The following is a 24,522-nucleotide window of genomic DNA, read 5'->3' on the forward strand; positions in this document are numbered from 1 at the left end:
AATTTACTTATATTGAAAAAAATTTTTTTTTTTTTTTTTTTTTTTTGTATAAAAATCTAACTTATAAAAAGTTAAGAAGAAAAACTATTGGAAATTTCAAGAAAAGAATAAAACTTTAAACAAATTTTTATTTTATTCAGCAAAAATATGACAAATAATATCACTATTAGATTGATAGAAATGGAATTTGTTCATTCTTGTCAATAAAAAAATGAAAATTTGTGACAGCAAAGGTCAACTCAGACAATGATTGAATGAAAAGTTGTCATTTAAATGGGGACAAAGTTGACAGTAATGATTGATCATTAAGACAATTTCCGCTTTTCATTCGTTGACATAAGTTAGACAGTGAAAAGCATTCAATTTCATTGTAAATTTTTTTAATTAAAATTAAATATTTTCCTTACATTTTATTATTTCTCAATTTAGACTTGTCGAAAATGTTTATGTAAATTATGAAAAATTGATTTTTATTATCTTTTTTTTTTTTTTTTTTTTTTCATCTGAAAATTATCAAAATTAAATTTTATACCAAAATTAAATCTGTCTTGAAAAAAGAAAAAATATCAAATTAAATTATACCCAATTAAAATTTTCAATTTGTATTATCATTCAATAAAGAATTAATCATATCACTACAGAAGCAACGTATTCCTCAAATTATTACAATATTTAAATATTTTCGTTTTTCCATTTTTCAATCATATTAAATTTTTGAATAATCTTTAATAGCTTGAAATTACTAGAATAAGCAAACTTAATTTTATTATGCTAAAATAATCTAGAGGCTAGCAAAAATTCTTATGCTAAAATTAAATTAAATTAATTACCCATCTTATCTATTATCTAATCACCTGTCGAGCAGCAGCACAACAAACTACAACACTCTAGACAAGAGGTCAAAGGCTATTTGACTGTTGATTCAAACACAGTAGATCATTGAACAAAAATCATTGAACATTGCTAATACAAATGTAAGTATTATTTCTAATTTAAATATATTAGCTAAATGAGAAATTAGCAAAATGCATAATTTATAATACAACGAATAATCATTTGCATCAAATTTATCAATGAAAACAATAATAAATTAATTTGAAAAATTATTTTAAAATCTTTAAAAATGGCATTGTATTTCAGAAAGAGCTTAAATTAGATTATTATTTAAGCATTGCAAGTTGGATTCAAACACAATTTTAATTAAATTTTCTTTTGATCATGAAAAAGTTTTTTTTTTTTTTTCTCTTTCTTATCCTAAATACGAGGTTAATATTAAATAAATTAAGTGAAAATTGAAAATTAAAAATGGGAGAGGTACAATAAAGTTATGTAATTAAAGGACAATGGAAAAAATGCAAATTAAAATAAAGTGAAATAACAAAGAAAAGAAAAAAAAAAAAGAGAAAAACGATAAACAATTGAAAAACTTTGATAAGTTTATCAAAAATTTTTAACTATTTAATTAATAATTCAAGCAAAAAATTTTAAAATATTATGCATAAACGATCAAAATCTATTGAATAATTACTTATAAAAGTTATAACTTATAACAACCAAAATATTTTCTTTTCTTTTTTTGATTTAAAGTACAACAAAATTTTACTTTTTACTTTTAATTGTCCTTTAATTGAGAAACAATTATAATTATTCAAAGTATAATAAAATTTTTAGTAACACTAACTTCTAATTCCTATAATAACTTTTAATATGAGTAAAGATGAGAAGAAATTAGACAAAGAAATCTAATTAAAACTGATCAGGTGATAAGATAAGAATGATTCAACGAAAAATTCAATCTTCCATTATCTCGAATTGATAATTGATTATTTTATAATAAAACTTGCTGTATCTATTGTCAAATATCAATTTATATGTACCAGGTGTAGCACATGAAACCTGAAAATATATTTATATTCTGTGGTTTAATTCATTAGAAGAAGATATTTATTAATAATATTAAAGCATTTAAATTATGAAGAAACATTGTGATAAATTAATCTCACAGCTAATATCTCACAAATTATAGCATATGTTTTAAAATATTAGAATTACCACGCCTCTCGAGAAAGGAATCGAGAATATAAATTGTTTTTCAAACAAAATGCTAAATAAATTAAAATGAAGAGAGAGAGAGAGAGTTAAACTTTAGCGATTACTTTTTAAATGTGATAATTCAATTAATAGATTTAATTTACTTAGAAAAATAATTTATAAATATACTTTGCCACTTTCTGGTACATATAATGTTTGAAGACGAAATCTTGGCCAAATAACAACATCATCTTCACTATCATCATTTAAATTTGTTAAATTATTTGATCTGACAATTGAAAAGTCAATGTCACCACTTTCAACTCTCCACCACCATGACAATTTTTGTTTTGGATTAGAATCTGAAATTAATTAAACTTTATGCTTCTTTCTAACTGACAGTAGTAAAAGTGAAAGTGAAATTTGATTGTAAAATACAAGTTAAACTTATATTATATGATTTATTAATAATTTCAATTAATTTTTTTTTTTTTTTTAAATTAAAAAGTAACCTTTTACAATGACTGGGACAACATTTAATGTACCCGCAGGTATTTTTAACTTTTGTAATTTAGATGCCGGAATATCATTTGATGGATTATACCTGAAAAAAAAAAAAAAAAAAAGAAAAAATGTTGCATACTGAATATTTTGCTTTTTTAGTAATTGATATGACTAATTTAAGCGAAATCTGAATAATTTTGGCTGATTAATAGAACATATGTTCTGCTAATATTAGCATATTGGTTATTTGATACATAAAAAATGGAAAAAAAAAAACGGAAAAACGGAAAAATTTTCTCCGAATTTTCTTCCTTCTGTAGCAAAACATTTAATCGTAAGTATTATTACAGCATTTTAATGAAAAAAAATGATACTAAACAATTTGTAATTGTTCATCAAATCAAAATTAATACTGCTTATAAGCAAATTTTTTCTCTGTTATTTTACAACAAGTTAAACTAACATAATAGAAAAATATTTTTGAAAAAGAAAATTTGAAACAGAAATATGATTTATATTTAAAAAAAAAAAAAAAAAAAAAAAGACATAACAGATTTATAAAGTAAGTTAAGCAATTAGTTATTAATTAGTAATAATAGAAATAAATAGTTAATTAATTTATAAGCAATTAGTAATAAATAAAGTTATGTAATTAATTTATAGCATTAGCAAAAATTAAATATCTAAATTAAATTTTTCAGGTATTCTACAATCCATACAAATATATTAAATAATTAAATACCTAAATTTTTCGGGAACTTTTCCACCCATACGAATATGCCCAAATGGTGTTTCTGCTTCACGTATACCACCCCAATGTTGATATAAAACATTCTCATCGATACATTCTTTCAATTTTTCCTTCCAATCAGCTCCAAGTATTTGAATTTTTTCCTGGGTATGTTTAGCAAGGCACGGATTCACTAACATCCATAACATTCGAAAAAATGTTGGTGTATTGATAAGAAAAAGTTTACGTATCACATCTGGAAACATTTCCTAAAATTAAACAATTTTAATCAAAAGTAGAAATATTTATTGCGAATGAAAAAAAAAAAAAAAACAAAAACTTTTCTAATTTCCTTTTTTTTTTTTTGATAAATTTTTTTTTTTTATAAAAAAGTTTTGTTTTTTTTTTTTTTTTTTTTTGAAAAAAACTTTATCATAAATGGAATAATGATAAGATATAAACAAACAAACAAACAAACAAACAAACAAAAAAAAAAAGCAAACCTGTAATTGTGAAAGCATTGTTGTGATCATTTTAATAGCAGGCATCCATAACATATCAATGCTAATTTCATCAAAATCAATTATGATAACGGTGCCAAGTTGACGTCCTAGAATTTTTTCATTTTTTCTGAAAAAAAAAAAAAATTTTCTTTTCAAATGATCAATTAATGATTGCATAATTATAGTGTATACAATAATTTCTACTGAAATTTAAGAAAAAAAAAAAACTAACAAATTTTAATTTAAACAACAAAAACTCTTTTTATCATTATAAATTAGTGAATAGGTAACTTGTAACTTGTAACTTCTAATTGGTAACTTGTAACTTTTAATAGGTAACTTGTAACTTGTAATTTTTAATAGGTAACTTCCAATTTGTAACTTTTAATAGGTAACTTTAAAATATGAAAATGATATCAACAGCGAAGCGAACTCTTATCTATTTTATCTAATAAAATGAATCATAACCTTATCAAACTCATAACACCTTCAGTTTCAGAAATTCGCAAAATATATAAATCTGAATTTCGTATGCATGGTAATAAACCACGTACGTCTAAGTGACCAATTGTCTGCAGTGAAATAATATTGTGTTCTTTATCATAACCAAGTAAAGATCCTATAAATAAACAAACAGATGTTTATTAATAAATAACGATTAATTGTGATTAAACAATTAATTATGATAATTTTGCAAAAATTTTTTTTTTTTTTTTAAAAAAGCAAATTATATAAAACAAAAGATTGTGTTTTCATCATCTTCTTTAAAAAAGATTCAATAAGCTGAGCAAATGCATAAGCAAAACTAATATTACAAATATTGCTGCTCTTATTTTATAAATTAAATTAAATGATTTAGTGCAAAACTTTATTCTGAAAAAAAAAAAAAAAAAAAACAAATAACCTGGTATATACTTTAATGGTTCACTGATTGAATCACAATAAGCTGAAATTTTCTCGAGAGTGGAAAAATCTTCTTTGTCAAGACCAAGTGCTGATATTGCACGAAGTGAAAATTTAATTTTTGGTACTACCAAATCTGAAAATATACAACAAATGAATAAATCAATTCAATTTATTGAATTTAATAAGGAAATTCCAGAAATGATTCAATTAAAACTTGTCAGCTAATAGATATGACATGCTAAGTGGTTAAAAGTATTTCAGCATGATTTAAAATTGCCTTCAAAAATATCAATTCAATTTTGAAAAATGATGAAAGTGTAAAAACAGGATAATCCTAAATAAAATCTGATAATCCGTAGAGTAGTAAAATTAGCTATTAATTTGACAAATTCTAGTGTGTGAAATAAATTTTTTGCTATTCATCACTAATACTTCATGGCCTGCCACTAATTAAAACAAACAAACAAACAAACAAAAACAAAAACAAAAACAAGAAAACAAAACAAAAAACCGATTTTTCGATCCCAACCAGTAATCCATCGAAGTAAGCTGAAATCATCATCGTATGCTGGTACCAATAAAAGTTCTTCACGTATTGCTTCACGTAATTGTTCAATTAATGATCGATCACTTTCGCTAATTTTATTGAAATTCATTTAACTCTAAAAAAAAAAAAAAAAAAAAAAAAAAATCACAAAAATTATTATAAAATAAACAGAAATTCTTTTTTTTTTTTTTTTGAGCAAGCAAAATGTGAAATATAATAGATTGATGTGAAATTCTAAAATAAACAGATGGTTGAATAAACTAATAAATGAATCGATAGATACATATAACTAAATTAAGTTTAATATATACATGGATATTTTTAATTTTATATATTAATTAAATTATTACACATTTATTTTATCATATATCAGAGAAATTTGTTTTAATTCAAGATTTCTCTCTTTTTCATAATCATTTAACAATCGATCATTGATTCATTTTTATTATCAAATAATTTCAAACAAATAAACAAAATATTAGCATAAAATTTTGCTTAAATGAATTATTTAATAATAATATCAATACTACTACTAGCATTTTTCATTTTTTTTTTGGACTAAAATATGAAAATGAAATGGCATAAATGTTTAGGAGATAAACATTAAAATTGTAAACATATATTTCAAAAAGATTATTCTTGTCTCACTAAATTTATTATCAAATCATTGTTATATCATTAATTTAATTTTTCACACCATACTAATTTTACTTTATTAGGTTTTTATTTCATTTTTTTTATCTTTCCATTATCATTTCATATCATTTTATCATCGCACCACATTAAATTCTATTCTATGATTCTCATTTTCAATGAAATTATTCTATTAATTCATAAAATTTTATCTCAATGTTTACTATTCCAACAATTTTATTTTTTTTCTGATAATTCGCTCATTCTATGCTATTTTACAACTAAAAAAATTTAACAATTCTCTATAAAAAGATTAAAAGTATTTTTTTTTTTGGAAATTTTGAAAAGAATTGATGAAATAAATAAATAATATAAGTGACAATATTTACATTACTTATGAAACTAATTTAAGAAATTTTCAAAAGTATTCAAACCATAATTAATAGATAAATAATCAAAAAAGAAAAAGAACCATTTCATAAGTGTAAATGAAATGCAAACAGGAATAAAACTAAGTTTTTAGTAAAACAAAATGTAAATTTAAATTGAAAGCAAATTAGATAAGATTAGGATAAATAAAATAACCTTAAAATATTTTTGAAAAAAAAAAAAAGCAGTATATTAAATTTCATTTTTTCATAATTTCAGTTTTTCAAAATGCAAAATGAAATTATAACATTTAAATGCGAAAGATAAAATGAAAATTTAGATGAGAAATGCTTTTTTATTTAAGCAACGCTCAGATTTTTTTGCTTGCGAATATAGCCAACATGATAAAATATCTGATAAGCCTTATAAATATGATAGCAAATGGAAATATCTGATAAGCCTTATAAATATGATAGCAAATGGAAATATCTGATAAGCCTTATAAATATGATAGCAAATGGAAATATCTGATAAGCCTTATAAATATGATAGCAAATGGAAATATCTGATAAGCCTTATAAATATGATAGCAAATGGAAATATCTGATAAGCCTTATAAATATGATAGCAAATGGAAATATCTGATAAGCCTTATAAATATGATAGCAAATGGAAATATCTGATAAGCCTTATAAATATGATAGCAAATGGAAATATCTGATAAGCCTTATAAATATGATAGCAAATGGAAATATCTGATAAGCCTTATAAATATGATAGCAAATGGAAATATCTGATAAGCCTTATAAATATGATAGCAAATGGAAATATCTGATAAGCCTTATAAATATGATAGCAAATGAAATATCTGATAAGCCTTATAAATATGATAGCAAATGGAAATATCTGATAAGCCTTATAAATATGATAGCAAATGGAAATATCTGATAAGCCTTATAAATATGATAGCAAATGGAAATATCTGATATAAATATAACAACAAATGAAAATATCTGGCAGATCCAATGATAACGATCACAAATGATTCACTGATAACACTGATAAGCCATGCAAATGCTATCTATATTTTGCTGCATTGCACGAACAAACAAGTTTGTATGAATGATGTTTACGCTCGTTGTCACTAACAAGAATTTATGATATGTTAACACTTCTCTTTATCATTTCTCAAATTTACATTCTATTTCACTGCAAATTACTCATTCTAACATTCTCTCACAAATGTTAAGTGCAATTCTTTCATCACATCGTCAATTTCTCTTTTTTCTCACTCTCTATCAAAAATATCATCAATCTTTCCATTCTCTCTCGCATACATAATCACTCTCATTTACCCTTTCTATCCTCGTAAATTTCTTGTCTCCGTACAAATTTATCTATAATAAATCATTTCTTGTATTCTTTATCTCTCTCTCTCCCTCTCCCTCTCTCTTACATTCTTTCCCTTTAACAAATAATCTAAAAAAAAAGGAAAAAACTTCAGTTATATAAAAAAAAAGTTTTCAATTTAAAATAACACGAAATAGCAGAAGAGAAGTTATTGTGAGAGAGAGAGAGAGAGAGAGAGGGAGAGAGGAAGAGAAAGGGAAAAAGATAAAATTCGAAAACTTTAAAATTAAATTTAACAAAGATCTCAAAAAAGAAAAATAAACAAACAAACAAATTTTTCGAAAAGTTTTTACAAAGCATTTAAGAAAAGGAATGAAATAATTGTAATTAATTAATTGTCAAATGTAATCAATTAAATAACAATAAATTAAGTTATCGTTTAAATTTTCTCTAATTTTAAATTATTCAATAAAATTTGAAATTTTATTACAATGTTTAATCAATTATATAAAAAATTTAACTAAAAAAAAAAAAAAAAGTAGAAAGGATAATCGTTTGCAAACGATGAAAATTAAAATATTTCTCTAAAATACAGTGCTTATTTTCTTAAAAGCATAATGTTTTAAAGAGAAAGGAGAGAGAGAGAGGGAAAGAGAAAGAGAGAGAGAGAGAGAGAGGAAGAAAGAAAGGTAAAAAACAAAATTAGTCATAAATTTTTTTTTTTTAATTTTTTTGCATTAATTTTTGCACGCTATATAAAATATACTATATGAATGAATGAATTGAATGAACAAACAAATTTATTAATTAATACAAAAAATTCAATTATTATTTTTTTTTTAAATTTTCAAGAATTGAAAATATTCTAGGTGGAACACTAATACCTTAATTCAATTTATTAGCTAATTTGTAATCGATAAATCTTTTTCTATTCAAATATGCATTATTTTTAATTACTTTTCCTAAATATTTTTAGTTATTTTGCACAAATTACTTTGCTTATTTCTCTTTTCATTATTTTGTTTAATTTAATTTTTTTATTGAAAATTTTGAAATCAATGATTTGAATATTACTAATAATTTTTTGCTATGTTAAAAAAAAGTTCAAAATTTCATTTGTTTAATTTATTAAAGCAAAATTTAAAAAAAGAAAAACACATTTTTTTTTTTTTAATCTCCATGATAAATCCAAAAAATTTTAATCTCTATAATAAATTTCTCTCAACAAAATTTATTTTTACTAATTTTTTTTTTTGGCTATTTTAAATTATTTAAAGTTTTTTTTTTTTAATTTTTATGTAGTAATGAATGAAAACAATGTTTGGTGTTGGATATATATATATAATATAGTGATAATAATATAGAGTGATAGGGTGATAATATAGTATGTACGTAATCAATTGAAGTAAGAAAAAAAATTTTTAAATTTTTAAATTAAATTTAACAGTTAAAAATTATAATATGTATATGCAAATTATTAGATTAAGAAAAAAAAACAACAAAAAGCAATGCATTTTATTGTAATAAAAGTATGGCAAAAGTATTGCAGTAAGGGTATTGTAAAGTATGATATGAAGGTGATAAGAGAACTGATAACGAAGGATATTTATGTGAAGAAATGATTTAGGAAAATGATAAGTTCAATAGAAGTTGAAAATATACGCCAAATGATAAAAGGAAATGACTTTAAGCATTAATTTTCGAGGTAAATTATATTGGCAAAGAGTTTACGCTCTATGTAAAATATTATGTAAAGAAAGCGCTAATGTCGCACAAAAGAAATAAAGGAAGGCAGATAAGATAACTACTGATAAATTAATTTATTATTTATCTGTTCATTTTATTCAGTAATACATTGAAATAAATTTAATACAAAAATAATAAAAAAAATTTTGCTCTGCCTATTGCGTGAATAGAATTAGTTGAAAAAAACAAAAGATTTTTTTTTTTTTAAAAAAAAGGAAAAATGATAAAATCATTATCAGTTGCTTAAAAAAAAGTCAAAAAAAAAAAAATTATTATGAAAAATTTAAAAAAAAAAAAGACAGAAAAAAGACGAAATTGTGAAACTAATTTTGTTAGCAATTATAATTTAAATTTCAAATTTATAGTTGGCTTAACATTATGAAAAAGTATTTAATAAACAATTCAATGAATTTTATGCTTATATTTTTACGAGAAAAAAGTAAAAGGCATCAATAATTTACATAAAAGTAATTTTTCAAATTGTTAAAAAAGTCGTTTCGGAAAATATTTGCAAAAGTTGACGAATAATTTCATTTTAATAGATGAAATATTATTTAAAATAAAATTAAAAAATTTTTAAACTACAACTGCAACTTTTCAATTTTAATTTTTCTTTTAATTGGAAAAAGTTGAAGCATTTTTGGAAAATATTTTCTTCTCCCTCATTAATCTCATTTTTTTTTTTTTTTTTTTTAAATTCCTATTATAAAATTGCCAGTAATACTTAATGATTTATGGAATTTTGTTTACATTTTTTAAAATCAAAATTAATTTTGCAGTATTTTTCATCTGATGAAAAGAATTTTGTTTTTTGTTTTTATTTTTAGATTATTGATTTTAAGAACATAATCATTAATAACTTTATGCTAATTTAATAATATCAAACATTTATCCAAATTAATATTACATTTCTTTATTACATTTTTCTTTTATTTAAATCAAAATAAAATGAACAGAAGAAAATGAATTACAATAAAACGACAACGGAATGTTACAAATATATTTTAGTTGAATAAAAAAAAAAAGTTTTAAAATTTTGATTTTTTTTTTTTTTTGTTTAGAAAATGAATGATTTATTATTCTACTACTTATTATTAATAAATATATAGTAAAACAATTATAAATTACTTCAACGTTCTTTTTTTTTTTTTTTTCTTTTAAATTCTAAATGAATTAAAAAAAGCGAAGCAATAATTTCAACTATAATTTTGAAAAAAAATTTTTTTTTCTCAAATTCTAACTATTAACTAATTATGCATTAATTATTGATTTATGCATATAATATTTGTATGAAAATATATCACATATGCAAAATCAAATTGAACATTTAAATTAAATACTTGAAAAAAAAAACAAAAAAAGAAAACATATATAAATAGTAATTGTTTACATTTTATAAATAAACAACTATCAATCTGACAAAAATTTGAATAAATTTTAATTAATTTTTCACAATTTATTCTTATGTGACAAGACATATGCAATTTTAATTTCATTTTAATTTCACCAATAAATCATTATATTCAGTTGATTGCAAAAATCGAACATATGGATCATTCTTGAGTACCTGTTCAACGTGTTTTACTGCTTCATCAAACAACGTACTGTCTACATCTTTTGTTTCAATTCGATTATCAATCACTTGACGTAAACCAAATGGTAGAAATATCTAAAAATTAAAATATTTCTTATCAATAATTTGTTTGTTTTCTTTTTCTTTTTTTTTTTTTTTTGCTTATAAAATTCCAAAATTAGCATATTTCGATGAAAAAAAAAAACTCCGAAATTAGCAATATTTTGATTAGCTCAAAAAATCTTATTAAATTTAATAAAAAAAAAAAAAAAAATGAATAAAATTATAGCCATAATTTAATTATTAAATTAATCATGATAATCTTTTTCAAATATTTTATAATAATGATAATATTTCCTTTCTCAAATATTTTTAACTAATTTTATTGAAAATACAAAAAATAGAAAAATCAATAAGATTATATCATCCAGCATAATTTTAATTTATTGTTTATTATTCATGTAATTATTATTGTTATCATTGCTGCTATACTAACAACAGCTACTCATAAAACCAGTAATTAGTAATGTTGTCATTAAAGAAAAAAAAAAAAAAAAGGACATATATCTGTTGACAGTTTGCTTGGTTATATATAATTATAATATTATTAATGATTTTTGAATTTAAGTAAAAATTAATGATAGTAATTTATTAACAAACCTCATTGGTTGTACCTTCAACCAAATATTGTTTTTGAATATTTCGTCCCATATTAAGCATTGCAGTACTTTTATTCTTTGTTTGCTTATACTCAATTACTGCTTCCCAAAAGCGTAAATTTTCTTCTGCATGAATATTTCGCAAAAAATAACGAAAATAATATCGGCCAACCTAAGATTGTTAAATTTAAATAAAATTTTTTTTTTTTTTTTTTTTAAATATATTAGATTAATTGTTTTTTCAATTAAACCTTTGGATGATAATTTTTTTTTTCTTGCAAACAAAAAATGGAAAAATTTTTCTTATCATTTTAAAAAAGTTTTAACTTAAGAAAGACTAAGAGATAGTTTTGGAATTTTAATGAAAAAATATATTATGTGGGAAAATTTTGAATATGATATAGGTATTATCCGATGAAATAAGATAAGTAGAAAAAAAAAAAAAAAATGAAATTAAATGTCTTATGAAAATTTACATTTTGTTAAATGTAAAATTTACGAAAAATAAATTGGAAAAGGGAGGAAAAAATTAACCTGATTTCCAACAAGCGCTTCAAAACTGGTAGCCCATTTATCAGCATATGATCGTGGCATAACTTTTTCCAGAAAATTAATGTAAACATCAGATCGTTTAAATCTTGGAAATTGATCATTTTCCAGAAGTCTATTTACTTCCTTTACAGCAAGCAAAAATGCTGCCGGATCCGGATCATCTTTTGCTGCAGTTTCTTTAATTTTCTACAAAATTCTCATCATCATTCATCACATATAGCAAATTTAATTGTCTAACTTTTATTGCTACAATTTTTATATTATTTTCTTATTTCTATGATATTTCTAATATTTCTGAAATTTTAATTTTGTTTAGAGAAATGTTAATTATATAAGAAATGAAATCTAAAAAGAATCTGGAACAATTTTTCCTTATTTAAGTATAAATTTATCAATAAGTCAAAACACAAGTAATACTGTCAAAAGTTAATTGAATTCAAAAAATACTTTAAACAATATCATACCTGCAAAGCAACACTACTAAGATTGACGTATGGTGAATATTTTTCAAAAAATTCTTGAATGTATTGCTTTTTATCAGCTGGTGAAGTCATCTGCTTGAATTTATCATATGATTCAATGAATGATAAATTTTCTTCCGCTAATGAATCATGCAAAAAAACACGAAACAATTGACGGCCTATAAATTTGTTCTCAATTTTTATTAAATTTACAAATTTTAGAATTTATCTCAAAATAACACCCATTAATTGTTCAGTAAAAAGCTTTTTCTTTTTTTCAAAAATGTAATTTATTTCATATTGCTTAAAAAAAAAAAAAAAAAAAAAAAGAGGAAACCTACTAACCTTTTTCATCTTTTAAAACATTGTTTAATGATTCACTAGCCCAAGCTGCAGCTCTTGGATATTCAATACCATCGGTACTCGGTAATTCAGGTGCACGACGACTAACTTTTGAATTAAAATCAAATATTGATTCTGCCTGCATTACAGTATCTCATTAAACAAAACTGTATTACGGTACCGTGCTACAGTATCTCATCCGTGCAATTAATTTAATATTTAGGTATAATTTTCCTTTTTTTTTTAAACTAAAAACTTCAAATTCAAAGTCATAATGCTAGATTTAGTTACTAATATGGATACAATTGCTAAAATTATTTATCTATTTCTTCTCTGAATGAACAAAATACTTTAACTTTTATTTTCGTTACTTATTACTATTGTTATTAATTTAACATGAACCTGAATAATTTACTCCATTACTTTTAAAGTAATTTTTTACAACTGTAATTCTAACAAATTCGCTGATTTTACTTAATTTGATGAATAATTCTTTAATAAAATAAACATTTTAAAATTAAAATATATTAAAATCAAATAATGATGCTGCCTGAATTACAGTATCTCATTAAACAGTATTGTATCACAGTATCCCATCTAACGAATACTATATTTGAATATCTCATCCGTGCAATTAATTTAATATTTAAGCATATATATTTTTTCTTTTTAAAACTAAAAACTTCAAATTTAAAATCATAATAAATACGAATACAATTGCTAAAATTATTTATCTAATTCTTTTCTGAATGAAAAAATACTTTAACTTTTACTTTCGATATTTATCATTATTATTATTAATTTAACATACACCTGAATAATTGTTGATTTCACTTAATTTGAAAATTAATTGTTTAACACAATAAACACTGCAAAATTAAAATATACCATATTTTTAGAAATTGATTTTCGTTGCGTTTGCGTCGTTTGTTTCACTTCTCGATCGATTTTTTTCACTTTTGATTTATTCAATTCTTGTTTCAATATTGTTGAATTTTCAATCAAATTTTCCTCTGCTTCTTCTTGCTTCGCCTCGTTTTGTTCAACGATATCAATTGTAATAGATTGCTTTTTTGGTAGAACGTCTGATAAGATATTTTCTTGTACTGATAATGCAATACTATCGCTAAAAAATTTTCATAATTTAAAAATGAAGTCAACAAAAAAAAAAAAAAAGATGAAGAATATTAAATTTCATATACACATATATATAATGGTTAAAAAGTTTTATTGTTTTTTTTTTTTTTTTTTAAAAAAACATTAATGAAAGCATATAACAAATAACAATTGCAAGAATAATTAATAAGTAATGAGAATATAACAAAATTTTCTATTTCAATCTTTTTCTTTTTTCTCTAAAAAAATATAAACTATTAAAATTTTGTCATGCAATCTTTCTTTTTTTTTTAGCCCAAAAATAATGCAAAATAAAAAAAAAAAAAAAAAAGAAAAACATTGGAAATGAATTTATCAGTTGTAATATATTTCCATTAATATTTAAAAGTTGAGATTAAAAAATTTGTAAATAAAAGCTTTTATTTTGTTTATTATAAAAATATTATGCAAAGTTGAAAACAAAAACAATAATCCATCAATGCTTGCACATACATATGTGTGTGTGTGTATGTGTTTATATTTGTATGTGTATGCGTATATGTATTTGTATTTGTATGTGTGTATGTGTATGTTGTATGTGTGTGTGTCATATTTGAAAGAAAGATTTGAATTATATATATGGACAGGTGTGAATGAAAAATGAAAGAAAATTAGATAAGTTGTCTGTCTTTTATTGGAATTTGAACTATGCATATAATATGATTTCAAGTCGTCGACGGTAACCTAAGCAACAAACATATTCGTTTATTTTTCCCTCTAGAATGGATAATTAAATGAAAGTATCGAATAGGTAATTGCAGTGTCGTAAAATATAAAATCACAACTTCAAAAATACATTTTTTTCTTTTTTTGGCTAAAAAATTTTTAAAAAAAAGATTAATTAATATTTTTTATTTAAAAAAAGTTATTATTTCTATAAGTAGTATTCAAATTTTTAGTATTTATCCATCTAATTTAATAATGCAAAAATTTTAATATTGTATAAATTTTTTGAAAATAATTAAAGAACTGACAATAATATATGATAAGTGAAGCAAATTTTTTTTAGTGTCTAACAATTAAAGCATTTAGTGTATTTGATTTATTTATTCATTTACTTATTTATTTATTAAATAAACAACTTTGTTAAAATTTAGAAAACACTTCAAACATTTTTATTTCAAGTTGAAAATGACCTAAATTTATTAATTTCATTGGCTACTTTGTATACATATAGAATGGCACACAATGATTCCTTTCAATTTGTCGTTGTCAACTTCAAATGGTCAATAATTGCATTTTTTTTTTTTTTAACTTAAAAAAACACTAACATTGTCACAAAATTATCTAATCATCATTGCATGATAATATTTTATCAGTTCTTCGGTTAGCTAATATATTACTGATAATAATTAACTTACTTTATCACTTCTTGGCTTGGTGCTACTTCTTAGCTTGGTGCCATCTTCTTGGTCTACTTTTAACTCATAAATTAAATTTACTCAAATTTACAATTATATGTATAACAACAATTTTCTTCATTTAAATTAGATATAAAATAAGGATTAATCAGTTAGCTAAATAAGGAATGAAAAGGAAAATGAAAGCATAAAGTAAAAAACAAACATTAAAATAATTTAGAAATATATTTTAGTAAAGAATAATTAATTTTAAAAAAATTTGTTCCAGCGTGAAAAGAAAAAAGAAAAAGCTTTTGCACTAATTTTTAAATTGTTTTTTTTATAAAAATTTCATTACTATTATTTTTTATTTTAAATTATACATTTTAAAAAATTCTTGCCATTTAAATCTAATTCCCAATTACTAAATATTATGAAAGTTTCTGAGAAAATGAAATGAATGTGTTCAATATTTTCAACACGTCAACAAAACTTCACACAGAATGAAACTATTAATTTTTTATCCTTTAAATTTAATTTCCAATTATTTACCATTTTAGCATTTTAATTTTTATGTTTTATCATTTTTTTTTCTTTTTTGCCAAAATTTTAATCATACTTCTTTTGTCTTTTTTCATATTTTATGTCAAAATTTATAAAAAAAAAAAAATATGAAAATTATAAACTAATGTCATATAATTGAATGATTATTTAAAAAATTTTATCAGCCTTATCATTTAAATGAATTAATTTAATCCAATCATTACTCAAATTAATTAAACGATTTAGTTCAATTCAAACTCTGTATACGATATCGAGCAAATAAATTTTTTGATAATTTGATTGGAATATTTTAAACCATCTCTTGGGACCTTTTAATCTTTTGGAACTTTTTTAAAGCTTTTAATAGTTAAACCTTTTAATTAAAATTTGATTTAACTTCCACTTCTTTCATCTATTTAAATTAATAATAGTACATATTCACTATAATATTAAAAAAAAAAATTGGTAAAATTGAAAAAAAAAAAAAAAAACTAAAGAATAATATCAAACCTTTCAATACTTAATTCATCCTTGAAGCTTCGCCACATATGCTACCCTTTTCGGGTAATTGCTATAATTTTCGGGTAAGTGTCACTTTTTTGAATTTGTTGTTTTCCTTCCAACTCTAATAATCTTTCCAACTTTAATAAGATGTTGAATTCTAAAAATTTTAATTTTATCATTTAATTGAAAAAAAAAGTTTCTTTTTTTTTTTTTAATCGTCAAGAATTAATAATAATTAAATTTTTCCTTTTTTTTTTTCATTCAAATAAAAAAATTGATATAATTGAATGTTTCATTTTATTCTAAATTATTTCATTGCATTTATCATTTAGTAAATTAATTTACAAACTTTTTCAATCATACAAAATTAAATTTATCTCATTTTACTTGTTAAAAATTTAAATTACAATATGCAATATTTTAATAAATAAGTTTTTTTTTAAATAAATTACCAATTTATTCTCCAAAAAAAAAAAAAAAAAAAAAAAGAAAAACGAAAAAAGAAAAAACGAAAAAGAAAAAAAATGAAAGTAATACTATTTAGTAATTCAAGTAATTCAAATGAAAAAAAAATGAATGAAATATTTGAATACACTGAAATTATAACAATTTCAAATGAAATTTATTAAAAACGATAAAATTAGCAGCTAATATACGTATATATATATATATATATCTAACCCAGCAATTCTCAATCTATACACCTTAGACAGGTAAAGGTAAAGGTAAGGTAAAGGTAAAGGTAAAGGTAGACACACGTACGTCCATTCTCATTCATCGATTGTACCTCTCTTTTAATTATAGTTGCTAGCGGATACGAATAAATTGAATGAATTTAATGACATTTCTCTCAAGTACATATTCATTTTTAGCAAACAATTTAATCCAAAAATCTTATTTCTTTTTTTTTTTTTTCAAAAATTTTAATTTAAATATTGAAAATATAGTTAATACTAAAAATAAAAGAGACAATGGCGCAATTGTCACATTAAGAAAAAAAAAAAAAAAAAAACAAAAAGTACCATTACACAAACATACATACATACATAGACATACACTGGCATACATACACATACAACATATAAACAATGAAATGATAAAATGAGAAACTGAGATTTTAAAAAAAAAAAAAAAAAAAAAAAAAGGGTTTAAAACTAAGAAATCTTTCAATGTTTGAATTTGCAAAAATACATCAAACAAAATTCATTTCGAATTAAGTTTTCAATTTAGAACTGTACAAATGTATAATCAATTACATGTGAAATTATTAAATTTAAGTCATTTTGAGTTTTAACAATTTAACAGAATTTTAAACAAATGAATGTTAAATGAAATTATAATAGATTTTTTCTAATTGAAAAAAAAAAAAAGAGTTTTGATAATTAAATTTTGTTCTATTACTGTACACAATTTAGCATTTTAATCCTTTTGTATATGATAAGAATTAAAATAATGATATCAAAATTGAAATTATTCTCCTTATATGAATAGTTTAGCTATCAACAGATAAGATTGATAAGATTTGAATAGTATATTCTAATATTATTAATATTATTTCACTCATTCATTCACATATTAATACATTAATTAATTGACACCTAAATAATATTAGTATTTCAGTAATGATTTATTTAATTGAAATAATCAATGCCAGTGATAACATTTGTGATAAGCACTTCTGCAATAATTACTTTGCTCACATTTTCGAGTAATACTTCAAATTTAAATAACTAAATTGGAAAAAAAACATTTAAATAATTTCATATATGAAAAATTTCAAGAAAAAAGCGCACAAAAGTTCAAATTAAAAAAATTTTTCATTTTTTTTTTTTTTTTTTTGCGAATTTCTAAACTAATTTTTAGTGCTCTCATTAAGGTAATATTGTGTTTAAAATCACATATTATTCACATATTGCTAAATAATATTTTTTTTTTCATTTATAAAAATTTATAAAAAACAAATTTATCATTTAAATGCAATATCTGTTAAACAAAATTAATGAATTCTAGATTTTTCTCTTTAATTTCTTTATTATATTTACTGAAATTTTTTTATTGAAATAAAAAAAATTAAACATACCGTATTCTAAATTTAAGCTTATAAATTGTGCATAATTTAATATTTCATTTTGTCATATATCAAAAATTAAATATAAAAATTTGTGAAAATTGAATAATCTTTCTTTAGTAACTTTTTTTACTTACCAATGCTCAATAAATAAAATTTAAGAAGGTATATATACATATATTCCAAATCGGTTTTCATGGTAACGTATATTTGGATTTTACTATTAAATGAAAATTTTATAGAAATTCTATTTTTATATAAATAATTCTGTGTTTAGCAATTTATAAAGTAAATATTTCAGCTGCTCACCATACCTTCCAAATTAACTTTCCTTTTTTTTTTCTCATCAATAAGAAGTTGTCTTTGCTCAAAATAATTTTTCATTTAATTCACATTTCATTCCATTTTATAATTTCACTAAATAATGAAAAAAACAAAACAAAACAAAACAAAACCAGTTATTTGTCAAAAACAAATTTTGAAAATTTTAAAACAAAAAAAAAAAAAAAAAAAGCATAAAAGAGAGAAATTTAAAAGTTAATATTAATATATTTATTATGTTCATATGCATTGATTACATTTTAAAAATATGCAAATTTTTTCATGAATGCAATAGAATAAATTAAACGATAAGTTTTATAAATATGAAAAAAATTTTTTTTTGTATGTTAAATAAATTATTTAGTTTTTTTGTTATTTTTTTTGTTAATTTAGAAAACGAATATTTATGAAAAATTATTTGACATATGAAATTTGTTAAATTATTCCAATATTTTAACTCTTTTATATTTGATTTATTTATTTATTTTTTCATAAATAATTAAGAAATATTGTTATTTTTTTGAAAAAAAAAATTTTTATTATATATTATTATTAATCAAATGTTTTGTGAAAAAAAAAAAAAAACAACCACAAATTCTCAAAGAATGCAATTTTTTCTTTTTTTTTTTGTTGTCAATGACATAATTCAATGTCACATATGGTCGAATATTAATCATTGAATGAAAAAAAATTCCGCATATCCGTTCATAAATCTTTTTTTTTTTTTTGAATTTATGTACTGCTAAAACAATGATATGTAGGATTATTGAATGGTAGATATGATATGATGTGGTGTGTGATGTGATGTGATACATGATAAGATATGATATGTTATCATGTGATATTGTAAGATATGATATGATGTGGTGTGTGATGTGATACATGATAAGATATGATATGTTATCATGTGATATTGTAAGATATGATATGATGTGGTGTGTGATGTGATGTGATACATGATAAGATATGATATGTTATCATGTGATATTGTAAGATATGATATGATGTGGTGTGTGATGTGATACATGATAAGATATGATATGTTATCATGTGATATTGTAAGATATGATATGATGTGGTGTGATGTGATACATGATAAGATATGATATGTTATCATGTGATATTGTAAGATATGATATGATGTGGTGTGTGATGTGATACATGATAAGATATGATATGTTATCATGTGATATTGTAAGATATGATATGATGTGGTGTGTGATGTGATACATGATAAGATATGATATGTTATCATGTGATATTGTAAGATATGATATGATGTGGTGTGTGATGTGATGTGATACATGATAAGATATGATATGTTATCATGTGATATTGTAAGATATGATATGATGTGGTGTGTGATGTGATACATGATAAGATATGATATGTTATCATGTGATATTGTAAGATATGATATGATGTGGTGTGTGATGTGATACATGATAAGATATGATATGTTATCATGTGATATTGTAAGATATGATATGATGTGGTGTGTGATGTGATACATGATAAGATATGATATGTTATCATGTGATATTGTAAGATATGATATGATGTGGTGTGTGATGTGATACATGATAAGATATGATATGTTATCATGTGATATTGTAAGATATGATATGATGTGGTGTGTGATGTGATGTGATACATGATAAGATATGATATGTTATCATGTGATATTGTAAGATATGATATGATGTGGTGTGTGATGTGATGTGATACATGATAAGATATGATATGTTATCATGTGATATTGTAAGATATGATATGATGTGGTGTGTGATGTGATACATGATAAGATATGATATGTTATCATGTGATATTGTAAGATATGATATGATGTGGTGTGTGATGTGATACATGATAAGATATGATATGTTATCATGTGATATTGTAAGATATGATATGATGTGGTGTGTGATGTGATACATGATAAGATATGATATGTTATCATGTGATATTGTAAGATATGATATGATGTGGTGTGTGATGTGATACATGATAAGATATGATATGTTATCATGTGATATTGTAAGATATGATATGATGTGGTGTGTGATGTGATACATGATAAGATATGATATGTTATCATGTGATATTGTAAGATATGATATGATGTGGTGTGTGATGTGATGTGATACATGATAAGATATGATATGTTATCATGTGATATTGTAAGATATGATATGATGTGGTGTGTGATGTGATGTGATACATGATAAGATATGATATGTTATCATGTGATATTGTAAGATATGATATGATATGAAATGCATTTTTTATTGTATTCAATAAAGAACAAGGTAGTACGGTGGTGTGACACGATATGATATGGTTATGATAAGAAAAGATGATGTGATATGATATGGTTATGATAAGAAGAGATAATGTGATATGATATAATCATAATTATCACTGATTGGAAGAATCTGCATGGAGTAATTTGATATGATGAGGTGCAACTGTAACTGTTTAGTTTAGTTAGCTTATAGTGGTACTGAAATTAGTAAATTTCTATTCGGCTTAAAATGGTCAATCTGGGTCACAGATATATGGGAAGTATAGTGGAATGATATGAAATAATTCTTATCAGAATGATATGAGAATGACTGTTATCAGTTATAATGATATCATTATGATATGAGAATAGTTGTTATCAGTTATAATGATATCATTATGATATGAGAATAGTTGTTATCAGTTATAATGATATATATCATTATATATGAGAATAGTTGTTATCAGTTATAGTTACAATAGCATCATTTGTTTAAATGAAATTCCAATGAAGAATAATCATTTTATAAGTCAATTAGAAAATTTTTATAAATCACAATAACTTCAATAGATTAATGAATCATTTTGAGGCACACAAATAACATTTCACTTTAAAAATTTGTTAATACATTTAATTTTAATTGTTAAATTCCAGAAAAAAAAAGGAAGAAAAATGTGGTAAAAAAGAATTTAATTTACTTTATTGTATTTTTTAATTGAATAAAATTAATAAAATTATTTCAAAATAAATTTGTAACCATTTAAATCTCAAACTTTTTATTTTAAATTATACAGCAATGAGTAACAATGAAAAATCATAGTATACTTAAGCTGGTCTATAAGCAAATTCCACTCTGCCATCTGGTTTTCTCGTACATCTGAAAATCAGAAATTTTATTTGAATATTTGAATACTGAAAGATAATTATCGCAATAATTGCAACCTATTATTATCATGATTACAACTTATTATTATCATGATTATAACAATAATTTCACTCTCAAATTGATATGATTTCAAAAAAAAAAATTAGAAACTTCTTGTCTCACTAACAAATTTGGCAAATTTTAGGCTAATAGTAAAATTTTTGACTGAAGAATGCATATAATATATATTACTTAAACTTTTTAAGATTGCTTAGAGACTAATATTACTAATTAATTAATTAGAGGAAAAAGTTTTCAAGTTAAAAAAAAAAAATTACAAATTGAACATTAAATAAATTAGATTAGAAAAATGTCATCGAGAAGTTTACATTTATTAGCATTAGCATTCTTTATTGAATCATCAAATAATCTAGGAAATTCCGGTTAAATTTTTATTTCTTTCTTTTCTCTTTTTTTTTTTTTGAAAAAAACTTATTTCAAAAATGATGGAAAAATTGTATTGTAAAAAAAAAAAAAAGGAAAAAACAAATGTTAATACTTACGTATATTTCCTTCCGGCTTCTGTAAATTCAGTTCCCACAAGTAATCGAAAACCGCCCGGCGCTAAACATGCTGTAATTCTTGTACGCCATGATCCATCAATTTTTGCATCACATTTCATTTCAAAATTATTCTCAATCTGCAAAAAAAAAAAAAAAAAAAAAAAAAAAATGTAAATTGAAATTGAAATCAGTTAAAATTTAAGTCTAATTTCAAATATTTTAAATAATTTAAGCCATTTTGAAATTTAATTTTCTTCAAAATAATAGAAAAAGAAAATTATTTCATTTCTTTCTCTTTTCTAAAACCTTAAAAGAATTTATTTATTTGTTATAATCAAATTATATTGCTTATGATAATTATTGATTGGAAATATATAATTTTTGAATAGATTGTAAGCAGAAATAATTTATGAGAGAAATATTGTTGAAAAAAAAAAAAAATTAGAAAATGAAATTCCTTTCGACTATGTGAAATCTTTTAGAAATGAAATACTTATGAGTAATTAATTTCTTAATTTAAAATATTTCCAAAAAAAAAAAAAAAACGAAATAGAAAAAAGCTAACCCATGTATCACCATTTTCATATATTTTACCATTAATTACACATGCTTGATTAATGTTTGTTGCAATTAGTAATACAATTATTCCAATTAAAACTTTCATAAAGATTATTTTTATTTGAAATCTAAATTTTGAAATTAATTAATCATTTTAAAGTAAAATTTTTAATTGTAATATAACAAACAAATTAATAGTAATAATAATAGTAATAATAATAATAATAATAATAATAATAATAATAACAGCAATAAATTTTATTTAAAAAAAATATTACAATAGAATGTTATTATCAAAAAATGAAATTTATTTTATACATTTTTGCTCAATTTTTCTTTTCTCTTTTTTTTTTTTTAAATGATATAATCGATAAAGTTTATAAATTTCGACCACAAATTGATAAAAATAATAATAACAAAGTAATAATAATAATAATAATAATAATAATAATAATAACACTGAATAAATTATAATATTAACATTTGCAGTAAATAAAAAATATTAATTGATTTTTAACAAAATTTTTAGCATTTTTAAATGATAAAATTATTTTTTATTGATTTTCAAATCACAAATTGATAACAATGATAATGGCAAATTGATAATAATTAACGCTGAATAAATTAATTACAATATTAATTACTACAAATACAAAAAATTTACTCTTTCTAATTGACATACACTTATAAGTAAAGAAATATAATTATGATTAAGATTTGTGATTAATTTTGTTCAATTATTATTTCAAAATTTGAAAAAAAAAGAGTAAGAAGGAACTGAAAAAAAAAAAAAAAAAAAAGGTAAACAAGTAAACAATAAAGTGAAATTTTAATAAACGAATAAGAAAGGACAAGAAGAGAAAAGTTAATGAAAAAAAAAAAAAAAGGAATGTATTTTTTCATTTTTTTTTTTTTTTTTACATTACAATTTAAACATGTTCACAATTGAATTTATTACAACACATTTTGTAATGAATGCTTAAATTCTATCAATTTTTTTTTTTTTTTTTTACTCAAAAATTTTGAAATGAAAAAAAGAATTGAAAAATAATGAAATTATCTTCACTCTTTCAGTTTTTTCTTTTTTCTCTTTCATTTTTTTGTAAATTTGAATTTGTCAAAAAAAAAAAAAAATCTTTTTTTTTTGAGAGAAAAAAAGAAAAAAACAATAAATAAACGATTAACAAACAAATTATGTTTGTTACTGGAAGAATTTATTTGTTAGAATTGTAAAGAAATGAAATTTGCCAATTATAAATGGAAAAATTATTTCGTTTTAAATAACAAATAATTAATTATATTCTTTTTAACTTTGTTTTTTTTTTTTTTTCCTTCTTCTTTTAAGAAATGAATATTATAGAGTAACAATTTATATAAAACCTCATTTTTGTAAAATAATTTTAATTTCATTTTCC

General features: G+C 21.6%; 3 protein-coding genes across 4 annotated transcripts; all 3 read right to left on the reverse strand.

The window, feature by feature from the left end:
• Window positions 1-1,791: 1,791 nt before the first annotated feature.
• Bma-ctg-2 (Uncharacterized protein) lies at window positions 1,792-5,330 on the reverse strand (the record flags this gene model as incomplete). Its single annotated transcript, XM_043079378.1, has 8 exons — window positions 1,792-1,896; window positions 2,221-2,393; window positions 2,544-2,635; window positions 3,278-3,534; window positions 3,769-3,895; window positions 4,237-4,387; window positions 4,673-4,807; window positions 5,186-5,330. The coding sequence occupies 8 exons, from the start codon at window positions 5,328-5,330 to the stop codon at window positions 1,792-1,794; spliced, it is 1,185 nt and encodes a 394-aa protein (XP_042935312.1).
• A 5,481-nt stretch (window positions 5,331-10,811) lies between these two features.
• Bma-rgs-3 (Uncharacterized protein) lies at window positions 10,812-16,492 on the reverse strand (the record flags this gene model as incomplete). The annotated part of the gene is made up of 7 exons (XM_043079379.1): window positions 10,812-10,988; window positions 11,553-11,723; window positions 12,086-12,289; window positions 12,568-12,743; window positions 12,910-13,045; window positions 13,795-14,032; window positions 16,455-16,492. 7 exons carry the CDS (start codon window positions 16,490-16,492, stop codon window positions 10,812-10,814), a joined length of 1,140 nt encoding a protein of 379 aa, XP_042935313.1.
• A 5,454-nt stretch (window positions 16,493-21,946) lies between these two features.
• On the reverse strand, window positions 21,947-23,213 carry Bm8593 (Uncharacterized protein; the record flags this gene model as incomplete). 2 transcript variants are annotated; one of them, XM_043079380.1, is made up of 3 exons in its annotated part: window positions 21,947-21,998; window positions 22,550-22,686; window positions 23,115-23,213. In XM_043079380.1, 3 exons carry the CDS (start codon window positions 23,211-23,213, stop codon window positions 21,947-21,949), a joined length of 288 nt encoding a protein of 95 aa, XP_042935314.1. The 2 variants fall into 2 exon arrangements, with proteins under 2 accessions (XP_042935314.1, XP_042935315.1); XM_043079381.1 differs by lacking the exon at window positions 23,115-23,213 and having other exon boundaries at window positions 22,550-22,668.
• Window positions 23,214-24,522: the final 1,309 nt, after the last annotated feature.

Source organism: Brugia malayi (assembly GCF_000002995.4).
Source record: "Brugia malayi strain FR3 genome assembly, contig: Bm_v4_Chr2_contig_001, whole genome shotgun sequence".
Taxonomy (NCBI): Eukaryota; Metazoa; Nematoda; class Chromadorea; order Rhabditida; family Onchocercidae; genus Brugia; species Brugia malayi.